At 39.6% G+C, this 16,389-nt stretch overlaps 1 protein-coding gene across 1 annotated transcript in view; it reads right to left on the bottom strand.

Moving 5' to 3' along the window:
* The window catches only part of LOC103505330 (DNA repair and recombination protein RAD54B-like), a 32,155-nt gene extending 18,181 nt beyond the window's left edge, over positions 1-13,974 (bottom strand). Inside the window, exons 1-9 of the mRNA XM_026820665.1 lie at positions 13,839-13,974; positions 10,369-10,531; positions 9,215-9,413; positions 8,680-8,919; positions 4,201-4,448; positions 3,647-3,872; positions 3,091-3,328; positions 2,525-2,799; positions 1,817-1,975 (exon numbers count right to left, since the gene is read on the bottom strand). Of these exons, the coding sequence (XP_026676466.1) occupies positions 1,817-1,975; positions 2,525-2,799; positions 3,091-3,328; positions 3,647-3,872; positions 4,201-4,448; positions 8,680-8,919; positions 9,215-9,413; positions 10,369-10,531; positions 13,839-13,851 (1,761 nt within the window). The 5' untranslated portion in view covers positions 13,852-13,974. The remainder of the gene's footprint in view (positions 1-1,816; positions 1,976-2,524; positions 2,800-3,090; positions 3,329-3,646; positions 3,873-4,200; positions 4,449-8,679; positions 8,920-9,214; positions 9,414-10,368; positions 10,532-13,838) is intronic.
* Between the last annotated feature and the right edge of the window lie 2,415 nt (positions 13,975-16,389).

The following is a 16,389-nucleotide window of genomic DNA, read 5'->3' as shown; positions in this document are numbered from 1 at the left end:
GGGAAAATAAAAACACAAATGACACAGTAAGTAAGGAAGAGCTCTGAATACTGAGCACTGTGTTTTAATAATTATTACATCAAATTTGGTGTTTAATTTGGGAAAATCTATTTATGGAAGCAAGAAAATCTGCAGATTTGAAGTTTTTGAAAGGGGCCGGGGGTTCCATGGGGTGTGAAAATTGCAACACTGTAATCATTATGCACAGTATTGAAAAAGTATGCACAAGGCGGGTTTACATGAGCCCTGTTCAACGATTATGGAAAACTCGTTTCGAATTTAAATTACCTATTATTTTTTATTTTACCAAAATGCTATTTTTTGCATTCCTAGACATATAAAAGAAATAAATTATAAGGTAAAAATAAAAAAGGAACAAGAGGAAGTTCAAATAATTGAACTAAATGCCACAACACTTTGGAATATAGGGAACATCAATAGAAAACCAAATGCCACAACACTTTGAAATTGGTATGAAAAAAACAATAGAATAAGAAGTACATTGGGTAGGTAATTAGAAAATTCATACTACAAAACATATACCAAATTATACCTACCTATTTAATGGTAACAATAGTATGGATAGGCAATAAGGAAAAATCTCGTCTCAAATCCCTTGGTCAGGGGACCTAATAAAACAGTTGCTCTCACTTGGGTGATGTTTCAAAGTCAAAGAGCAGGAAAAATGAGAAACAACGGAATTTTTCTTTTTCTTCTACAACTTCTAGATCCAGAGATAAATCGATTATAAAAACACCGGTAAATCATGAACTCTGACGTCACAACATACGCTCCCGTACACGATGACGTCACATCAAATGTCTCTGGCAAAGCTCCCTCGGTGTTTGTGCGCATGCATTTCTGCACAAAAAAATGTGTTCATACGCATACGTTTCTGCACATTTCCTGAACTCTGATGTCACACATTTTTCATTAAAACGGAAAATAAAAATTGAATATTCAACCTTTTACAGTTATTTTTTCGGAGTTTTGAACTCAGATTTCGATTTTTCCTTTTATTAGATTAATTTCACCCAAATGCAACTGCTCCGTAATGAGATTAGTATGGGTAGGTAGTCAGAAAGGACTAGGTGGTATGTGTGAACATGAACGAAATCGAGTGGGCAGTCTGTGGTAATCCAACCATCTGAAAGAGAATAGACAACGAGGTTAAGATTAATAAAGTGCCAGCCTAGTTAACTTGGAAAAAGAGGTTCATATTAATAAAGTACCAGCCTAGTTAACTTGGACAAAGAGGTTCATCTGGATACAGGCTTCTCAGCTCTCTATTCTTTCTTCTTCTCCATTCTCCGTTCTCTTTCACAGGTCCAAAAATCTGTCTCAGCACTCCATTCTCAAAAACCATCAGTTTACTTTCCATTTTCTTCGTAAGTGTCCAGGTTTCTGCACCGTACACAATGACTGGTTGGATGAGGGTTTTATATATCCTGATTTTTGAGGTCCAGGTAAGGAGTTTTGAGGATAACTTTGGATTAATTGTGGCTTTTGGAGTGGGGAGGAGTGAGAAATTCATTTTGATCGGTGATTTGTGCTTCAAATAGGTCCCACTAATGATTCTTATTGAAATTCAGACCCAAAAATGAAATTTAGATTTCCGGCCCTGAAATTCAGACCCGAAAATGAAATTTAATATCGGCCCTGATTGGCCTCCGGGGTGAAAATGGATGTTTAAAAATTTTATTTTCGGGTCAGGATTTCAACATGAAACACTAGTGGAACCTGTTTGAAGCACAAATCACCGATCAAAATTTCCCATTTTTGGTGCTTTCGTTATTGGCGGATGATTAATACTTACCAATGTGAAATAAGACACAAGCACTATCTTCTCTTGAGCTTTATGTTTGAGATATCGGAGTAAAGAATCTACAAGTAGAAGTTTTCCGGATTGAGCCGTACTGAACACGTTATCACTAAGGCTGGACCATTGCTGAGATAGGAAACTTTTCAAATCATCCTGAAAACAAGATCACAAAAGATCTAACCAGGTCAAAAAATTTCATACAAATGGAGTAAAGAATCTACAAGTAGAAGTTTTCCGGATTGAGCCGTACTGAACACGTTATCACTAAGGCTGGACCATTGCTGAGATAGGAAACCTTTCAAATCATCCTGAAAACAAGATCACAAAAGATCTAACCAGGTCAAAAAATTTCATACAAATGATTGATTCCGTGACTGGCCGTTGCGGGGCCCACTCAGCCTCGTGAGGAAAATGAGTAGCTATGTAATATAAATGCGCATACCGACCGGTGTCAGCATGGTAGGCAAACATTGGGAGTTGGATTATTGAGACATGGTATTGGGAGGACTAGAATGCTGCACTGAGCACCAAAAATGTGATATAAGAATAAAGTGCCAGCCTAGTTAACTTGGACAAAGAGGTTAATATTAATAAAGTGCCAGCCTAGTTAACTTGGACAAAGAGGTTAATATTCTATAAGATAACACAAAGAAACGGCATTTTTCTATACTTAATCCAGCTGGATTAACTCTCTGGACTTACCTGTCCCTCCTCCTCCATCATGTCCGGTTGCTGCACCAGTCCCGGGTGATTACAAATCTTGCGCAGCGCATGCGTAACACTCAGGTGCGAGTCTCTAGATGCGCGCGCATCCCAGTATTCAACACAGCGCAGGTATAGAGATTGTTGGAGGGGCGTGGCACGACAGACGAGTAACGTTTCACGTTTAGAGTTCAGGAGGGAGGCCTGTACGTCTGATGTGCGGCGAAGAATGAACCCAGCTGTGCGTTTGGCTAGTTGTGATGAGCGGAGCTCACCTGAGATGACACAATCAAAAATCAACTATGTAAATCATTAATGGTGATTTTCACCAATGACTTAATGAGAGATTTAACCAAGGGGAGAAATTTTAATAATCCAAAAAATGGTTTTTAATGATGCAAAAAGGAAGATTTTAAAATCTTCTTGGATCATTAAAAACTCCTTTTTGGATAATTTAAATTTCTCCCGTTAGCTAAATCTCATTAAGTCATTGGTGAAATCTACCATTATTTTATTGCTTAAAAATTGAATTACCCAATTGAATTGAATTCAACATAAATATGTACCTAGAGATTTCTGCGCCTCCGTAGAGTTGGGACTTCTTGACTCCAATATGGGTTCTTCAAAGTTCTTCCTGAATTCCCGAAGTGATCCCAATACGCCCGGATTGGCGAAATCATTGAGATAGAAAAACTCCTGTAGGTCATTCTGTAGAGGTGTCCCCGACAGGAGAATGCGCTTTCTAATGTTTAGACCGGTCATGAGTTCGTATAGCTTACTCTTACCGTTCTTCAGACGATGACCCTGAGAACAGAGGACGGCAACCTTAGGACAAATACAGGGTGCGGCGCGGTTATTTACTTTTTTGAAACTTCGATTAAAAAAAGGCTGTTATTCTTACATGATCAGATGATGGTTGTTGAATAATTATCAAGAAATGTGGGAGCTTTAATTGTATGTAGGTTTGAAGAGTCCGCCATTGAAATAACGACCGCCATACGGCCTATATTTTCCCCTCAGAGACTCTCTTTTTCTCTGCTGAAATTCCTGATTCCTAAAATAAATTTCCTGTGCCGCAATGGACATATTTGGAGTATATATAGTAATCAACTACGTACCTACCTCATCACAAATGAGTAAATCAAACTCAGTATCAACAATCGTCTGGTAAGCCCGAATCAACATCTCATAGGATATAATCAACACCGGACTGACTCTAGAATACACGTAATCCTCAGCTTTGTTCTTCTGGTTCACATGATACGGGCACATACGGGTTAATCCGAGCCACTTCTTGAATTCGTCGTTCCAATTGCTTGTTAGACTTGAAGGGGTTACTATCAGAACTCTGAGAGAGAAAAAAAGACAATAGAATACAGTGGAACCTTGATATCCTCGATCTAACGAAGAAAAGTCGATTTCCCTTTTCTTCAGAGGCAAAAACCTCACTATAGCGGAGTAAAAATAATAGATACGACAAAGTAATTTGGGGCATGAGCCCGGAAAAAATTACTTCAGTATAACGAATTGATTGAATTTTAACCTCAGTATATAGCTTCTTCTATTCTTCTCCTAAAAAAAAAAAAAAAAAAAAAAAAAAAAAAAAAAAAAAAAAAAAAAAAAAAAAAAAAAAAAAAAAAAAAAAACAGATAGGTAAGCGGGGGAATCGAACTCACTTTCTTATGACGGGCATTCCGTACGGGCCCTGTCGCAGCAAGGTCCAAATGAGGGCAATACACTGCAGTGTTTTACCCAGACCCATTTCATCCGCCAATATCGCTCCTTCTAGATCTAAACTGGCCAAATCACACACTCGTTCGTAGAGAAAGCTCACGCCTTGTCGCTGGTGAGGTTTGAGGACCCGGGAGAGAAAGCCGTCTACAGTAACATCCACTAGGGGCTTGCCACTCGGGTTGTGCTTCCACTGAAACAGACGAGGGGAGATAAATAAATTGTATAAATAAACCATTGGTCGCCAGCTTGAATTTCCCTCGCTAAAGAAATGGCAAAGGTTGAGTGCGAAGGGCATCCACTTGTGAAAACCAAATGTCAGTCCAAAGCAATCATTAGGGCTGATTGAGAGGCTGACGAAAAACGCCGACTCCGTCTGAACACGGGAAGAGGCAAAGAAAAAGAAGATTGGTCGCTAAAAGCATCGATGTACGAGTACCTATTTAAGATTTCCCCCTCTTGCTCCTCAAGCATGCAGCACTATTTGAAAATAAGCAATTAAAAATCTGGTGTGAACATCACACGACTTTCCTTATCCTATTGAAAGATGCTTATTTGGTGTTCTTCTATTGTAACTTTTACAATATCTCTAACCGTTTAGTCAGTATAGCTGAAAACCGCCGAAAAGTGGTCGAAAGCCGCCAAAGAGCGGCCGAAATGCCGCCAACTGCAGCACCTATCCTAACCAAAAGTTTTGTGCTGCATCCTTGTTACATTTGTGGACTTATCACTAAGGCTGGACCATTGCTGAGATAGGAAACTTTTCAAATCATCCTGAAAACAAGATCACAAAAGATCTAACCAGGTCAAAAAAATTCATACAAATGGTTGATTCCGTGACTGGCCGTTGCGCGGCCCACTCAGCCTCGTGAGGAAAATGAGTAGCTATGTAATATAAATGCGCATACCGACCGGTGTCAGGCAAACATTGGGAGTTGGATTATTGAGACATGGTATTGGGAAAATGAATAGCTATGTAATATAAATGCGCATACCGACCGGTGTCAGCATGGTAGGCAAACATTGGGAGTTGGATTATTGAGACATGGTATTGGAGTTGGATTGTTGAGACATGGTATTGGTACTAGAATGCTGCACTGAGCACCAAAAATGTGATATAACACAAAGAAACGGCATTTTTCTATACTTAATCCAGCTGGATTAACTCTCTGGACTTACCTGTCCCTCCTCCTCCATCACGTCCGGTTGCTGCACCAGTCCCGGGTGATTACAAATCTTGCGCAGCGCATGCGTAACACTCAGGTGCGAGTTTATCTGATTGCACTGCAAAGTTTCAGCTGTTGATTCCTCCAGAGGTCTCTTACAGGGTAGAGATCCTATTCCGGAGTCACTCTTCCTGGGCAGAGATGGTATTCCGGAGTCATTTCCTGGGGAATTCCCTGATGGAGGTTTCAGAAGAGATTTCTTCGCCAGGAGATATTTCCGGGAAAATTTAGAACCACCTGTGGCTGATGGTATTCTGTCTGAAATCAAAGGGAATAATGGTCGTGTTGCAGAGGAAAAACTTCCTCCTCTTCCCCTTCTTAGCACCCTTCCTTTCTTTTCATCAGATGTAGTGCAGGGGGAGAAGGGTGCAATGTTGCAGAGGAAAAATTCTTATCATTATGATAGAGGGAGATAATGATGACAGGAGACAATTTCTCCCGGAGTTCCGGGGTAAAAAGTTTGATTCCTGAAATTTCCTTAAAAAATATATTCAAGGGTCTCGGGTTCAATCCCCAGCTATGTCCAACTGATGAGTCCAAATAAGGACGAAACACGTGTCTTAGTTCTTCAGACGATGACCCTGAGAACAGAGGACGGCAACCTTAGGACAAATACAGGGTGCGGCGCGGTTATTTACTTTTTTGAAACTTCGATTAAAAAAAGGCTGTTATTCTTACATGATCAGATGATGGTTGTTGAATAATTATCAAGAAATGTGGGAGCTTTAATTGTATGTAGGTTTGAAGAGTCCGCCATTGAAATAACGACCGCCATACGGCCTATATTTTCCCCTCAGAGACTCTCTTTTTCTCTGCTGAAATTCCTGATTCCTAAAATAAATTTCCTGTGCCGCAATGGACATATTTGGAGTATATTGTATGTAGGTTTGAAGAGTCCGCCATTGAAATAACGACCGCCATACGGCCTATATTTTCCCCTCAGAGACTCTCTTTTTCTCTGCTAAAATTCCTGATTCCTAGTATAAATTTCCTGTGCCGCAATGGACATATTTGGAGTATAGTAATCAACTACGTACCTACCTCATCACAAATGAGTAAATCAAACTCAGTATCAACAATCGTCTGGTAAGCCCGAATCAACATCTCATAGGATATAATCAACACCGGACTGACTCTAGAATACACGTAATCCTCAGCTTTGTTCTTCTGGTTCACATGATACGGGCACATACGGGTTAATCCGAGCCACTTCTTGAATTCGTCGTTCCAATTGCTTGTTAGACTTGAAGGGGTTACTATCAGAACTCTGAGAGAGAAAAAAAGACAATAGAATACAGTGGAACCTTGATATCCTCGATCTAACGAAGAAAAGTCGATTTCCCTTTTCTTCAGAGGCAAAAACCTCACTATAGCGGAGTAAAAATAATAGATACGACAAAGTAATTTGGGGCATGAGCCCGGAAAAAATTACTTCAGTATAACGAATTGATTGAATTTTAACCTCAGTATATAGCTTCTTCTATTCTTCTCCTAAAAAAAAAAAAAAAAAAAAAAAAAAAAAAAAAACATTCATTGTTTTTTCTCTTTTTTCGGGGGAAAAGTTGAATTCCAATTTCTTTTTGAGCATCTTTTTTGTCCTATCCTCTCAAATATTAATGTACAAATTTTTTACAGTAACCATTAGGTTTTTGCCAGCGTACCTTACCATTCTCTTCTGTTTCCTGAGTTTTTTTGAACAAAAGCCAACGGAGGATACCTTTCTCATTTTCTGGTTGTTATAGGACAAAGCCACATATTGTCTTTTTTTTACTTTCTATTATTTTCCTTGAATTATGTACCTACAAAATATTTATTTAATTACTGCGTTCTGTTTAAATATGGTAAATTTATTCTTACCTTTTTTTCTAGTCAGTCCTCAGTCCTACATATCTCAGACGGGCAAATTGTGTTATAATTATCTACTGTATTCCTCCGTTGTGCTTTCTTCAGAAAAACAACCTTAACAATTACATAATAACTCCTTGTAAACAATAACGTGTCTTGTGTGTTGTACAAAATGAACAAGGTTTCCATCTACTTTGTGGTTTGGTAGGCATCAGCAAGCGTTTTTTTTTCTCAAGCCCTTCAGTGTCCACGTTCAAGGTTTTTGTGAAGTGAAAACATAGTGTCTATCATTCCACTATCTCATTTTCTTTTTAGTTAAATTCCTTTTAGGGATGAGCTTTTCATTTTTCAGCAAAGTCACAAGTTTGGGTCGGAGTTGTGTTTTTTGGGTCACTAGAAAGCTGTTTTTCTTCGAAGCTCGTAAGTACTACAGTTGCTCATTTGCGCAGTCAAAAGTCTTCTTTACCTGGGCCCGAAAAGCCCCTTTTGAGCATCAACCAATACTATTGGTTAGGGGGCACGGTTGGTCCAGTGGTAGCGCGCTTGCTTGCCATGCAGAAGGTCCCGGGTTCGAATCCCACCATCGACAAAAGTTTGTACTCGTTTTTCGATTGCAAATATTTCAACGGGTTACTTTCTGGTGTTCTCGTGTTGAGCCAGCACCTAAATGGGAAGTATTGTGTCTCTTCTCGCCCATCTGATGAGAGGCATACTACGGGATGGGCATGCTACGACACAGACCACAAGCGTCCAATGTAGCAGTTGTTTCATCGCTACGAAATAAAAACGGCGGTGAAACACTCATCTTTTAGGGGAAAAAAAAATAATAAATTGTATAAAAAAACCATTGGTTGCCAGCTTGAAATTCCCTCGCTAAAGAAATGGCAAAGGTTGAGTGCGAAGGGCATCCACACGTGAAATTTGTGGTCAAAACCAAATGTCAGTCCAAAGCAATCATTAGGGCTGATTGAGAGGCTGACGAAAAACGCCGACTCCGTCTGAAGACGGGAAGAGGCAAAGAAAAAGAAGATTGGTCGCTAAAAGCATCGATGTGCGAGTACCTATTTAAGATTTCCCCCTCTTGCTCCTCAAGCATGCAGCACTATTTGAAAATAAGCAATTAAAAAACATGGATATTTTGGTATAGGTCTATTAGGCTCTAGGGACCTCAAAACGTGTTTTGGCACTAAAAACTGACCATCGAAAATTTGACCCGAATACATTACTTTCCTTCCTATAGTAGGATAAGGAAAGTAAAAACATGGATATTTTGGTATAGGTCTATACTTAGGTGGATGATAATATTGTATCTTATAGCATACTTACGTGGCATATCACTGAACACTAACTTACCTGATGGTCAACTATAGGTTTGGGCAGAATCAGCGGATTCACTTCAGTCTTGGCGTGTAAACTCAGTCTACTTTTCTTCACAGGTCTCCAAGGTAATGAGCTTGATGCGCTAACACTAGAAGTTTGCGCGTTGACACTAGAAGTTTGCGCATTGACAGTGGAAGATTGCACGTTGTCTGACGCGTTAAGTCTAGGGGAGCTTTGAAGTGATGAGGTGCCTGGTTTTATTTCATCTAGAATCTAAAATTGAGAAAACAACATTTTATTATTATTATTATTATTATTTAAGAGGTTTGATAGAGGGGACTGTAACTGCTAAAAGGTCTTATAGTCCCGAAATCGAAGAGAGAAGGAAGACAGGATAGGAAAAAGCCAGCCGTTCCGAGAACGAAACTTATCCCTTCAGGATAGAATCCACCCCGGGCGGGAATCTAACCCGCGGCCTAGCGCTTAAAAGGCAGACGCGCTACTAATCAAGTAAAGTAGGCTGGCTGAAAAGAAAGAGAGGGAGAGAGAGAGAGAGAGAGAGACCTACCTGAACACATTTACTTCCCACATGTGTTTCATAGCCAGTATCATATTTCTCAAGGTCACCTACTTTCACCTTGCTGTCAATGACCTTGCCTAGAGTGTCTTTCAAGATGGCCATCGTACCACTGATTTCCAAGACGCCATCTTGTTCCCAGCTCTTGTGTTTTTTAGCCGATGGCTTCCCATAGACAACATTGAATATTCTGAGAAAGAAAGATATTTAAATGTATAATAAATAGGAAATCAGGTACCTAATGAAATTGTTGCCAGCCTAGTTAGCTTAGTTGGTATAAAAATTTTTTTTTTTTTTTTTTTTTTTTTTTACAAAGTATTTAGGTACCTTGTTTAGGTAGATACATAAACATTTTACAAGTATGATCATTAGCTTGCCTTCCAGTCTAGTTAGTCTGGAGGGGAGGTTTTCCGAGGGTGGATTATCATAATTTGATAAGGTTCATTCTCACAATCGCTGGCTTCATAATATCCTGTATTCTTTTTTCCTCTAACAATAAGACCTTAGCAGATCCCTCTATGAAACCTCTTGAAAAAGAAGGGAGAAAAAAAAGCTTACCGAGTGACACTTGTTGCATGGTTGGAATTCTGAGCACCTAATTAGCTTAGTTGGTAGCGCGTCTGCCTTGTAAGCGCTAGGCCGCGGGTTCGATTCCCGCTCGGGGCGAATTTTATCCTGATGAGATAATATTCGTTCTCGGAACGGCTGGCTTTCTCCTATCCTGTCTTCTTTCTCTCTTCGATTTCGGGACGATAAGACCTTCTATTATGGGACTGGTTGCTCCTCTCCCGAGAGAGTATGCAATTAACACTGCGACCTCTGTAGATCTATTGTGATTGTGATCAGTATTTTTTCCCCTGCCCGAGCTGCTAACCTCCGGCCTTGGTGGAATCTAGAAGTACCCTCACTGGTATATATCAACCTGCTGAGTTTCTCTAAAATTCACCTGCAGCACCTCTAAAGAGTCCACATATTCAGGTTTATTCTAGAGAAAAGCTGTGAGTCGATAATAATACAACAAAGGTTTTGACATTACAAAAGATGGAAAAGTTAAATATATATATAAAGAAAGTTATGGATGTTGGTGGCTGACATGTGGAAAGTAATGAAACCTCCTGAAAAAGAAGGGAGAAAAAAAAGCTTACCGAGTGACACTTGTTGCATGGTTGGAATTTTGAGCTTCAGACACCTCTGTTCCTCCAGGCTCTGGGTAAACATAATTGTGATTCTCCTTGGATAAAGTTGAATCAAATTGTTCCTCTTGATCCAGGTATGCCTCGTTCAAAATGTCCAATACATTTGTTAAATCTGAAAGAAAAGGTCCATTTTAAATCACATAGGTAAGTGTGGCATTAATTTGGGCACACACAAACAACATGCTATCTACTTACATGACCTACTAGTTCTACATGCTATGAAGGTCCAAAATCTGTTCTGATGAGCCTTCTGTATCTTGCTTTATCTTTTGCTGGTTGTGTTAATTCTTCTACTTCTTGTAGACCGTGTAGACGGTAGAAAATTTGATAGAAAATCAGTAATCAGTACTTTTCAGAGAAAATGAGTAGGCCTCTAGAAAGTCAGGATCTTAGGACTTTTTGTTTAGGGCCTTTAGGGGAGAAAGGTTGTTCTATTAAACTTACCTTTTCCGGCCATCACTGCATAGTAAGAATGGACTGAAATTTCACTCAAAAACAATTAAATAAGGTTTAGGACACAATTTAATCTATTAAATAATTAAATTAAAATTAAATTTATTTTATAGCACTTTCTTCTCCTTCTAGCGGGAAAAAATCAACGACTGATATTTTTTGAAATTTTAATCAACGAGCACAAAAAATGCACAAGAAAGCTCCGTTTACACGAAACACTATTCGTTTAGTCACACGTCACAACACTGTAGCACTGTACAAGGTACCTACTCGTACATAATTTTATTATCCGCCTTCCGCTGTTTTGATGTTCAATATAGGAGGTGGGTTAGGGTATGGGTAAAAATAAAGGAAGGAAAGAGGAGGAGGAGGAGGAGAAGAAGGAGGAGGAGGAGAAGAAGAAGAAGGAGGAGGAGGAGGAGGAAGAGGAGGAGGAGGAGGAGGAGGAGGAGGAGGAGAAAAAAAGCAAGATGACGAGGAAGGAGGAAAATTGTAACTACCTACTTTTTTTCTTTTTTACTTTCTATTACTACAGTATAGCGGAGCTATACTAGTAATGAAAGTATTGCAATCGGTCCAAATTTTCAAAATCGGGAAATGGATGGAAATATCCATTTTGAGATCCCCTGATGTCAAAAAAGTGATTTTTAGCCCATGGTCTGTACGTATGTATGTATGTATGTACGTACCACCCTTGTCGCCCCGAGTCGTAGGGGTCTGATGAGGGATATTCAGGTACATAATTATGTCGTTGTACCCTAGTTCCTGAGACGGACTTAACCGTAGTCCCATTCAGGTACCCTCAAAAGAGCCAATGTTATTGTCTGTGGCTTGACAGGGCTGGTTTTGTCTCAGTTTTACGTCCTCCAGCGAGACGACCGATAAGACCTTAGCGGTTGTACTTCCCTATGTCAAACCTCTTGAAAAAAAAAGAAAATGTTGTTTTAAGAATTAATTTTATTTATTTTTTTCTTCTTCTAAATTATCTACACATCGCCTTTGGTTTATCTGATTGCACTGCAAAGTTTCAGCTGTTGATTCCTCCAGAGGTCTCTTACAGGGTAGAGATCCTATTCCGGAGTCACTCTTCCTGAGCAGAGATGGTATTCCGGGGGAATTCCCTGATGGAGGTTTCAGAAGAGATTTCTTCGCCAGGAGATATTTCCGGGAAAATTTAGAATCACCTGTGGCTGATGGTATTCTGTCTGAAATCAAAGGGAATAATGGTCGTGTTGCAGAGGAAAAACTTCCTCCTCTTCCCCTTCTTCGCACCCTTCCTTTCTTTTCATCAGATGTACGTATAGTACAGGGGGAGAAGGGTGCAATGTTGCAGAGGAAAAATTCTTATCATTATGATAGGGATAAAATCCGCCCCGGGCGGGAATCGAACCTGCGGCCTAGCGCTTACAAGGCAGACGCACTACCAACTAAGCTAACTAGGCTGGCTTCCGCTGTTTTGATGTTCAATATAGGAGGTGGGTAAAAATAGAGGAAGGAAAGAGGAGGAGGAGGAAGAGAAGAAGGAGAAGAAGAAGGAGGAGAAGAAGGAGGAGGAGAAGAAGAAGACGAAGAAGAAGGAGGAGGAGGAGGAGGAGAAAAAAAGCAAGATGACGAGGAAGGAGGAAAATTGTAACTACCTATTTTTTTTATATATTAAAAAGAGAGTGACCGTAATCTTACAGTCAAGAAGTCGATAAGGATAAAGAAAAGGAGCCCTTCGTAGTTCAGACTTCAGAGTCTACCTACCGTAAACTGAGGTGACTTTGCACCACTTTTACTCAAATTTTTGGATACCTTGTTATAACTTTGTAACCAAATAGTTTTCAGCATTAAAAATGCTATGAAAATGTAGCCAAAGGGTTTAGCTTTATTTTTAATTAATTTGATTATAAATTTAGGTTGAATTTAGAGACGATAGGTACCTATATAGTGTGTCCAGATCAATGTGACAGCAAAAAAACAGGCATTGTTGCCAAACATGTCACATGTACAATGGTAGAGAATCTTTAAAAGGGGAAGGTAGGTATATTGCACAGTGCTTCCTCTGACAGTGAAACAAAGCCAGGTTAAGCGGATATCACCTTACCTGTTCTGGAATCCAACCTCTGAACTTAGAGCTACCTCTGCATTTTAGAAGAGAGAGTTTATCAAAAATAGACCTTTACCTGGATTGCAACAATGTAAGGATTTCCTGCAATCTGATATATTGGTTCCTTCATTTTGGGTTCATGACTCATTGCTGTCACATTGATCTGGACACACTATAGGTAGGTACACATAATACCTTCCACCTACTTGTATTATCTACCTAGACATACCTATTAGATTTAGGTAGGTACCTATTACATAGATAGCTCAAATCATTGTTATCAACACTCTCAACATGAGTAGGTAGGTAGGTTAAATTTCAGATCGTTCTAACAGGTGTATAAGTGTATAACCTACCTTATACCTCCATGTATATAACTATAGGTACCTACCTAACTACCTAATATCTCTCTCGCTTGGTTGGAATTTTGAGCTTCAGACACCTCTGTTCCTCCAGGCTCTGGGTAAACATAATTGTGATTCTCCTTGGATAAAGTTGAATCAACTGGGTTCTCTTGATCCAGGTATGCCTCGTTCAAAATGTCCAATACATTTGTTATATCTGAAAGAAAAGGTCCATTTTAAATCACATAGGTAAGTGTGGCATTAATTTGGGCACACACAAACAACATGTTATCTACTTACATGACCTACTGGTTCTACAGGCTATGAAGGTCCAAAATCTGTTCTGATGAGCTTTCTGTATCTTGCTTTATCTTTTGCTGGTTGTGTTAATTCTTCTACTTCTTGTAGACGGTAGAAAATTTGATAGAAAATCAGTACTTTTCAGAGAAAATGAGTAGGCCTCTAGAAAGTCAGGATCTTATGACTTTTTGTTTAGGGCCTTTAGGGGAGAAAGGTTGTTCTATTAAACTTACCTTTTCCGGCCATCACTGCATAGTAAGAATGAACAACTGAAATTTCACTCAAAAACAATTAAATAAGGTTTAGAACACAATTTAATCTATTAAATAATTAAATTAAAATTAAATAATTAAATTTATTTTATAGCACTTTCTTCTGTACCTCCAGGCTCCACTCCCCTGTACCTCCAGGCTCCACTCCCCTGTACCTCCAGGCTCCACTCCCCTGTACCTCCAGGCTCCACTCCCCTGTACCTCCAGGCTCCACTCCCCTGTACCTCCAGGCTCCACTCCCCTGTACCTCCAGGCTCCACTCCCCTGTACCTCCAGGCTCCACTCCCCTGTACCTCCAGGCTCCACTCCCCTGTACCTTCAGGCTCCACTCCCCTGTACCTTCAGGCTAAGGGAAAACAAACTCCTCCAGTACTGTGACGACATTATTATTTCTCTTCTCATTGATACATTTTTCCGTTTCCAGAAAGGTATGTTTCTTTCCAAATAAAATAAGGTATTTCCCTCCCTCTCTTTTCCCTCCCTTCACGCTGTGAAAATTGCTCCTTTTTTTTCTCCGTAAAAAATCTCTCTTCTCCCTTTTTTTCCTCTTATTTTCATTATTATTATTATCGCTCCACTCCCCTGTACCTCCAGGCTCCACTCCCCTGTACCTTCAGGCTCCACTCCCCTGTACCTTCAGGCTCCACTCCCCTGTACCTTCAGGCTAAGGGAAAACAAACTCCTCAATTTATTTGACGACATTATTATTTCTCTTCTCATTGATACATTTTTCCCTTTCCAGAAAGGTATGTTTCTTTCCAAATAAAATAAGGTATTTCCCTCCCTCCCTTTTCCCTCCCTTCACGCTGTGAAAATTGCTCCTTTTTTTTCTCCGTAAAAAATCTCTCCTCTCCCTTTTTTTCCTCTTATTTTCATTATTATTATTATGATATTATTTGGGTTGAAAATATTATAAAACAACATTTTTTCTTCTCATTTATCAGCGCACGTGAAATAAAATAAAAATAGAATCGACAGTGTTCCTTGTAGCGTTGATAATTGAGTAGGGGAGGGGGAAGAGAAGAAGGAGGAGGAGAAGGAGGGGGAAGAGAAAGAGGAGGAGGAGGAGATGGAAGAGGAAAGAGATGATGAGAGGTTCTGCGTTTTCGAGTGACTTGAAAAACCTCCTTGCTTCAAAGAGTTTTATCAATTTTGAAGATGTGTAATAATTACCCATTTTGCAAAGACACTGAAGATTGACAGAAATTGTGACGATTTTCAGTAGTGTTTTTAACTATTGATTTTCAGTTTATGGTCATGCACTACAAGTGGTTTGTTCCCAGGTCCTAATTTCGTATGTTATTTAGATTTAGACCCTGAAGAATAATAGTAAACAGAGAAAAAAATTCAGTTATCAATTCCTTTGAAATCTTGATTTTATGTATTTTGCCTTGATTCCCGAAAGGTGAGTCAGATTTATATGAAATTCGACAGTAAATTTAATCACAAAATACCAAATCTCTCATCACATTTTAGACCTATACGCTCAGTCCAGAGGACAAACACTACTAAGTTTTTTCATTCAAAGGTAATAAAATAACTGTAATAAGAAAATATTGTAATCGGGGAAACGGGAAAACGGCCACAAAGAAAACCAAAAACCAGATGGATAGATGTGTTCAAAAAAGACCTCAATGAACAAAGTATCTTAGCACACGAGTGGAGAAATGTTGCTTCAAACAGGGAAGAGTGGAGGAAAAGAATCAACTCGGGAGTGCTTGCTAAACAGGAAATGGACATTGCAAAAGCCAAAGTGAAACGACATGAAAGACACCTAGCAGAAGAGGAGCCGGGGCTGTCCAGTCATCTCAGGGGTCAATGTGGAAGAGCAGCTCAAAGCCAGACAACATCGCATCGATGAACGTCTCTAATCATGTACGTATGTATGTGCTTACTAGGTTAGCACACGAGTGGAGAAATGTTGCTTCAAACAGGGAAGAGTGGAGGAAAAGAATCAACTCGGGAGTGCTTGCGAAACAGGAAATGGACATTGCAAAAGCCAAAGTGAAACGACATGATAGACACCTAGCAGAAGAGGAGTTCATTTGGGAGTGCCCTGTGTGTAATTTCATACAGGAAATGGACATTGCAAAAGCCAAAGTGAAACGACATGATAGACACCTAGCAGAAGAGGAGTTCATTTGGGAGTGCCCTGTGTGTTCATTTGGGATTGCTGTCACATTGATCTGGACACACTAGGTATAGGTAGGTACACATAATACCTTCCACCTACTTGTATTATCTACCTAGACATACCTATTAAATTTAGGTAGGTACCTAACATAGGTAGCTCAAATCATTGTTATCAACACACTCAACATGAGTAGGTAGGTAGGTTAAATTTCAGATCGTTCTAACAGGTGTATAAGTGTATAAAACCTACCTTATACCTCCATGTGTATAACTATATAGGTACCTACCTAACTATAATCGCGAAATCCGCGAACAAAATCGCGAAATCCGCGAACATAATCGCCAAATCCGCGAACATAATCGCCAAATCCCCGAACAT

The sequence above is a fragment of the Diaphorina citri genome, unplaced genomic scaffold (genome assembly GCF_000475195.1).
Source record: "Diaphorina citri unplaced genomic scaffold, Diaci psyllid genome assembly version 1.1 scaffold165, whole genome shotgun sequence".
Taxonomy (NCBI): domain Eukaryota; kingdom Metazoa; phylum Arthropoda; class Insecta; order Hemiptera; family Psyllidae; genus Diaphorina; species Diaphorina citri.
The sequence above is the reverse complement of the archived record's forward strand: the minus strand, read 5'-3'. Positions and strand labels throughout refer to the sequence as shown.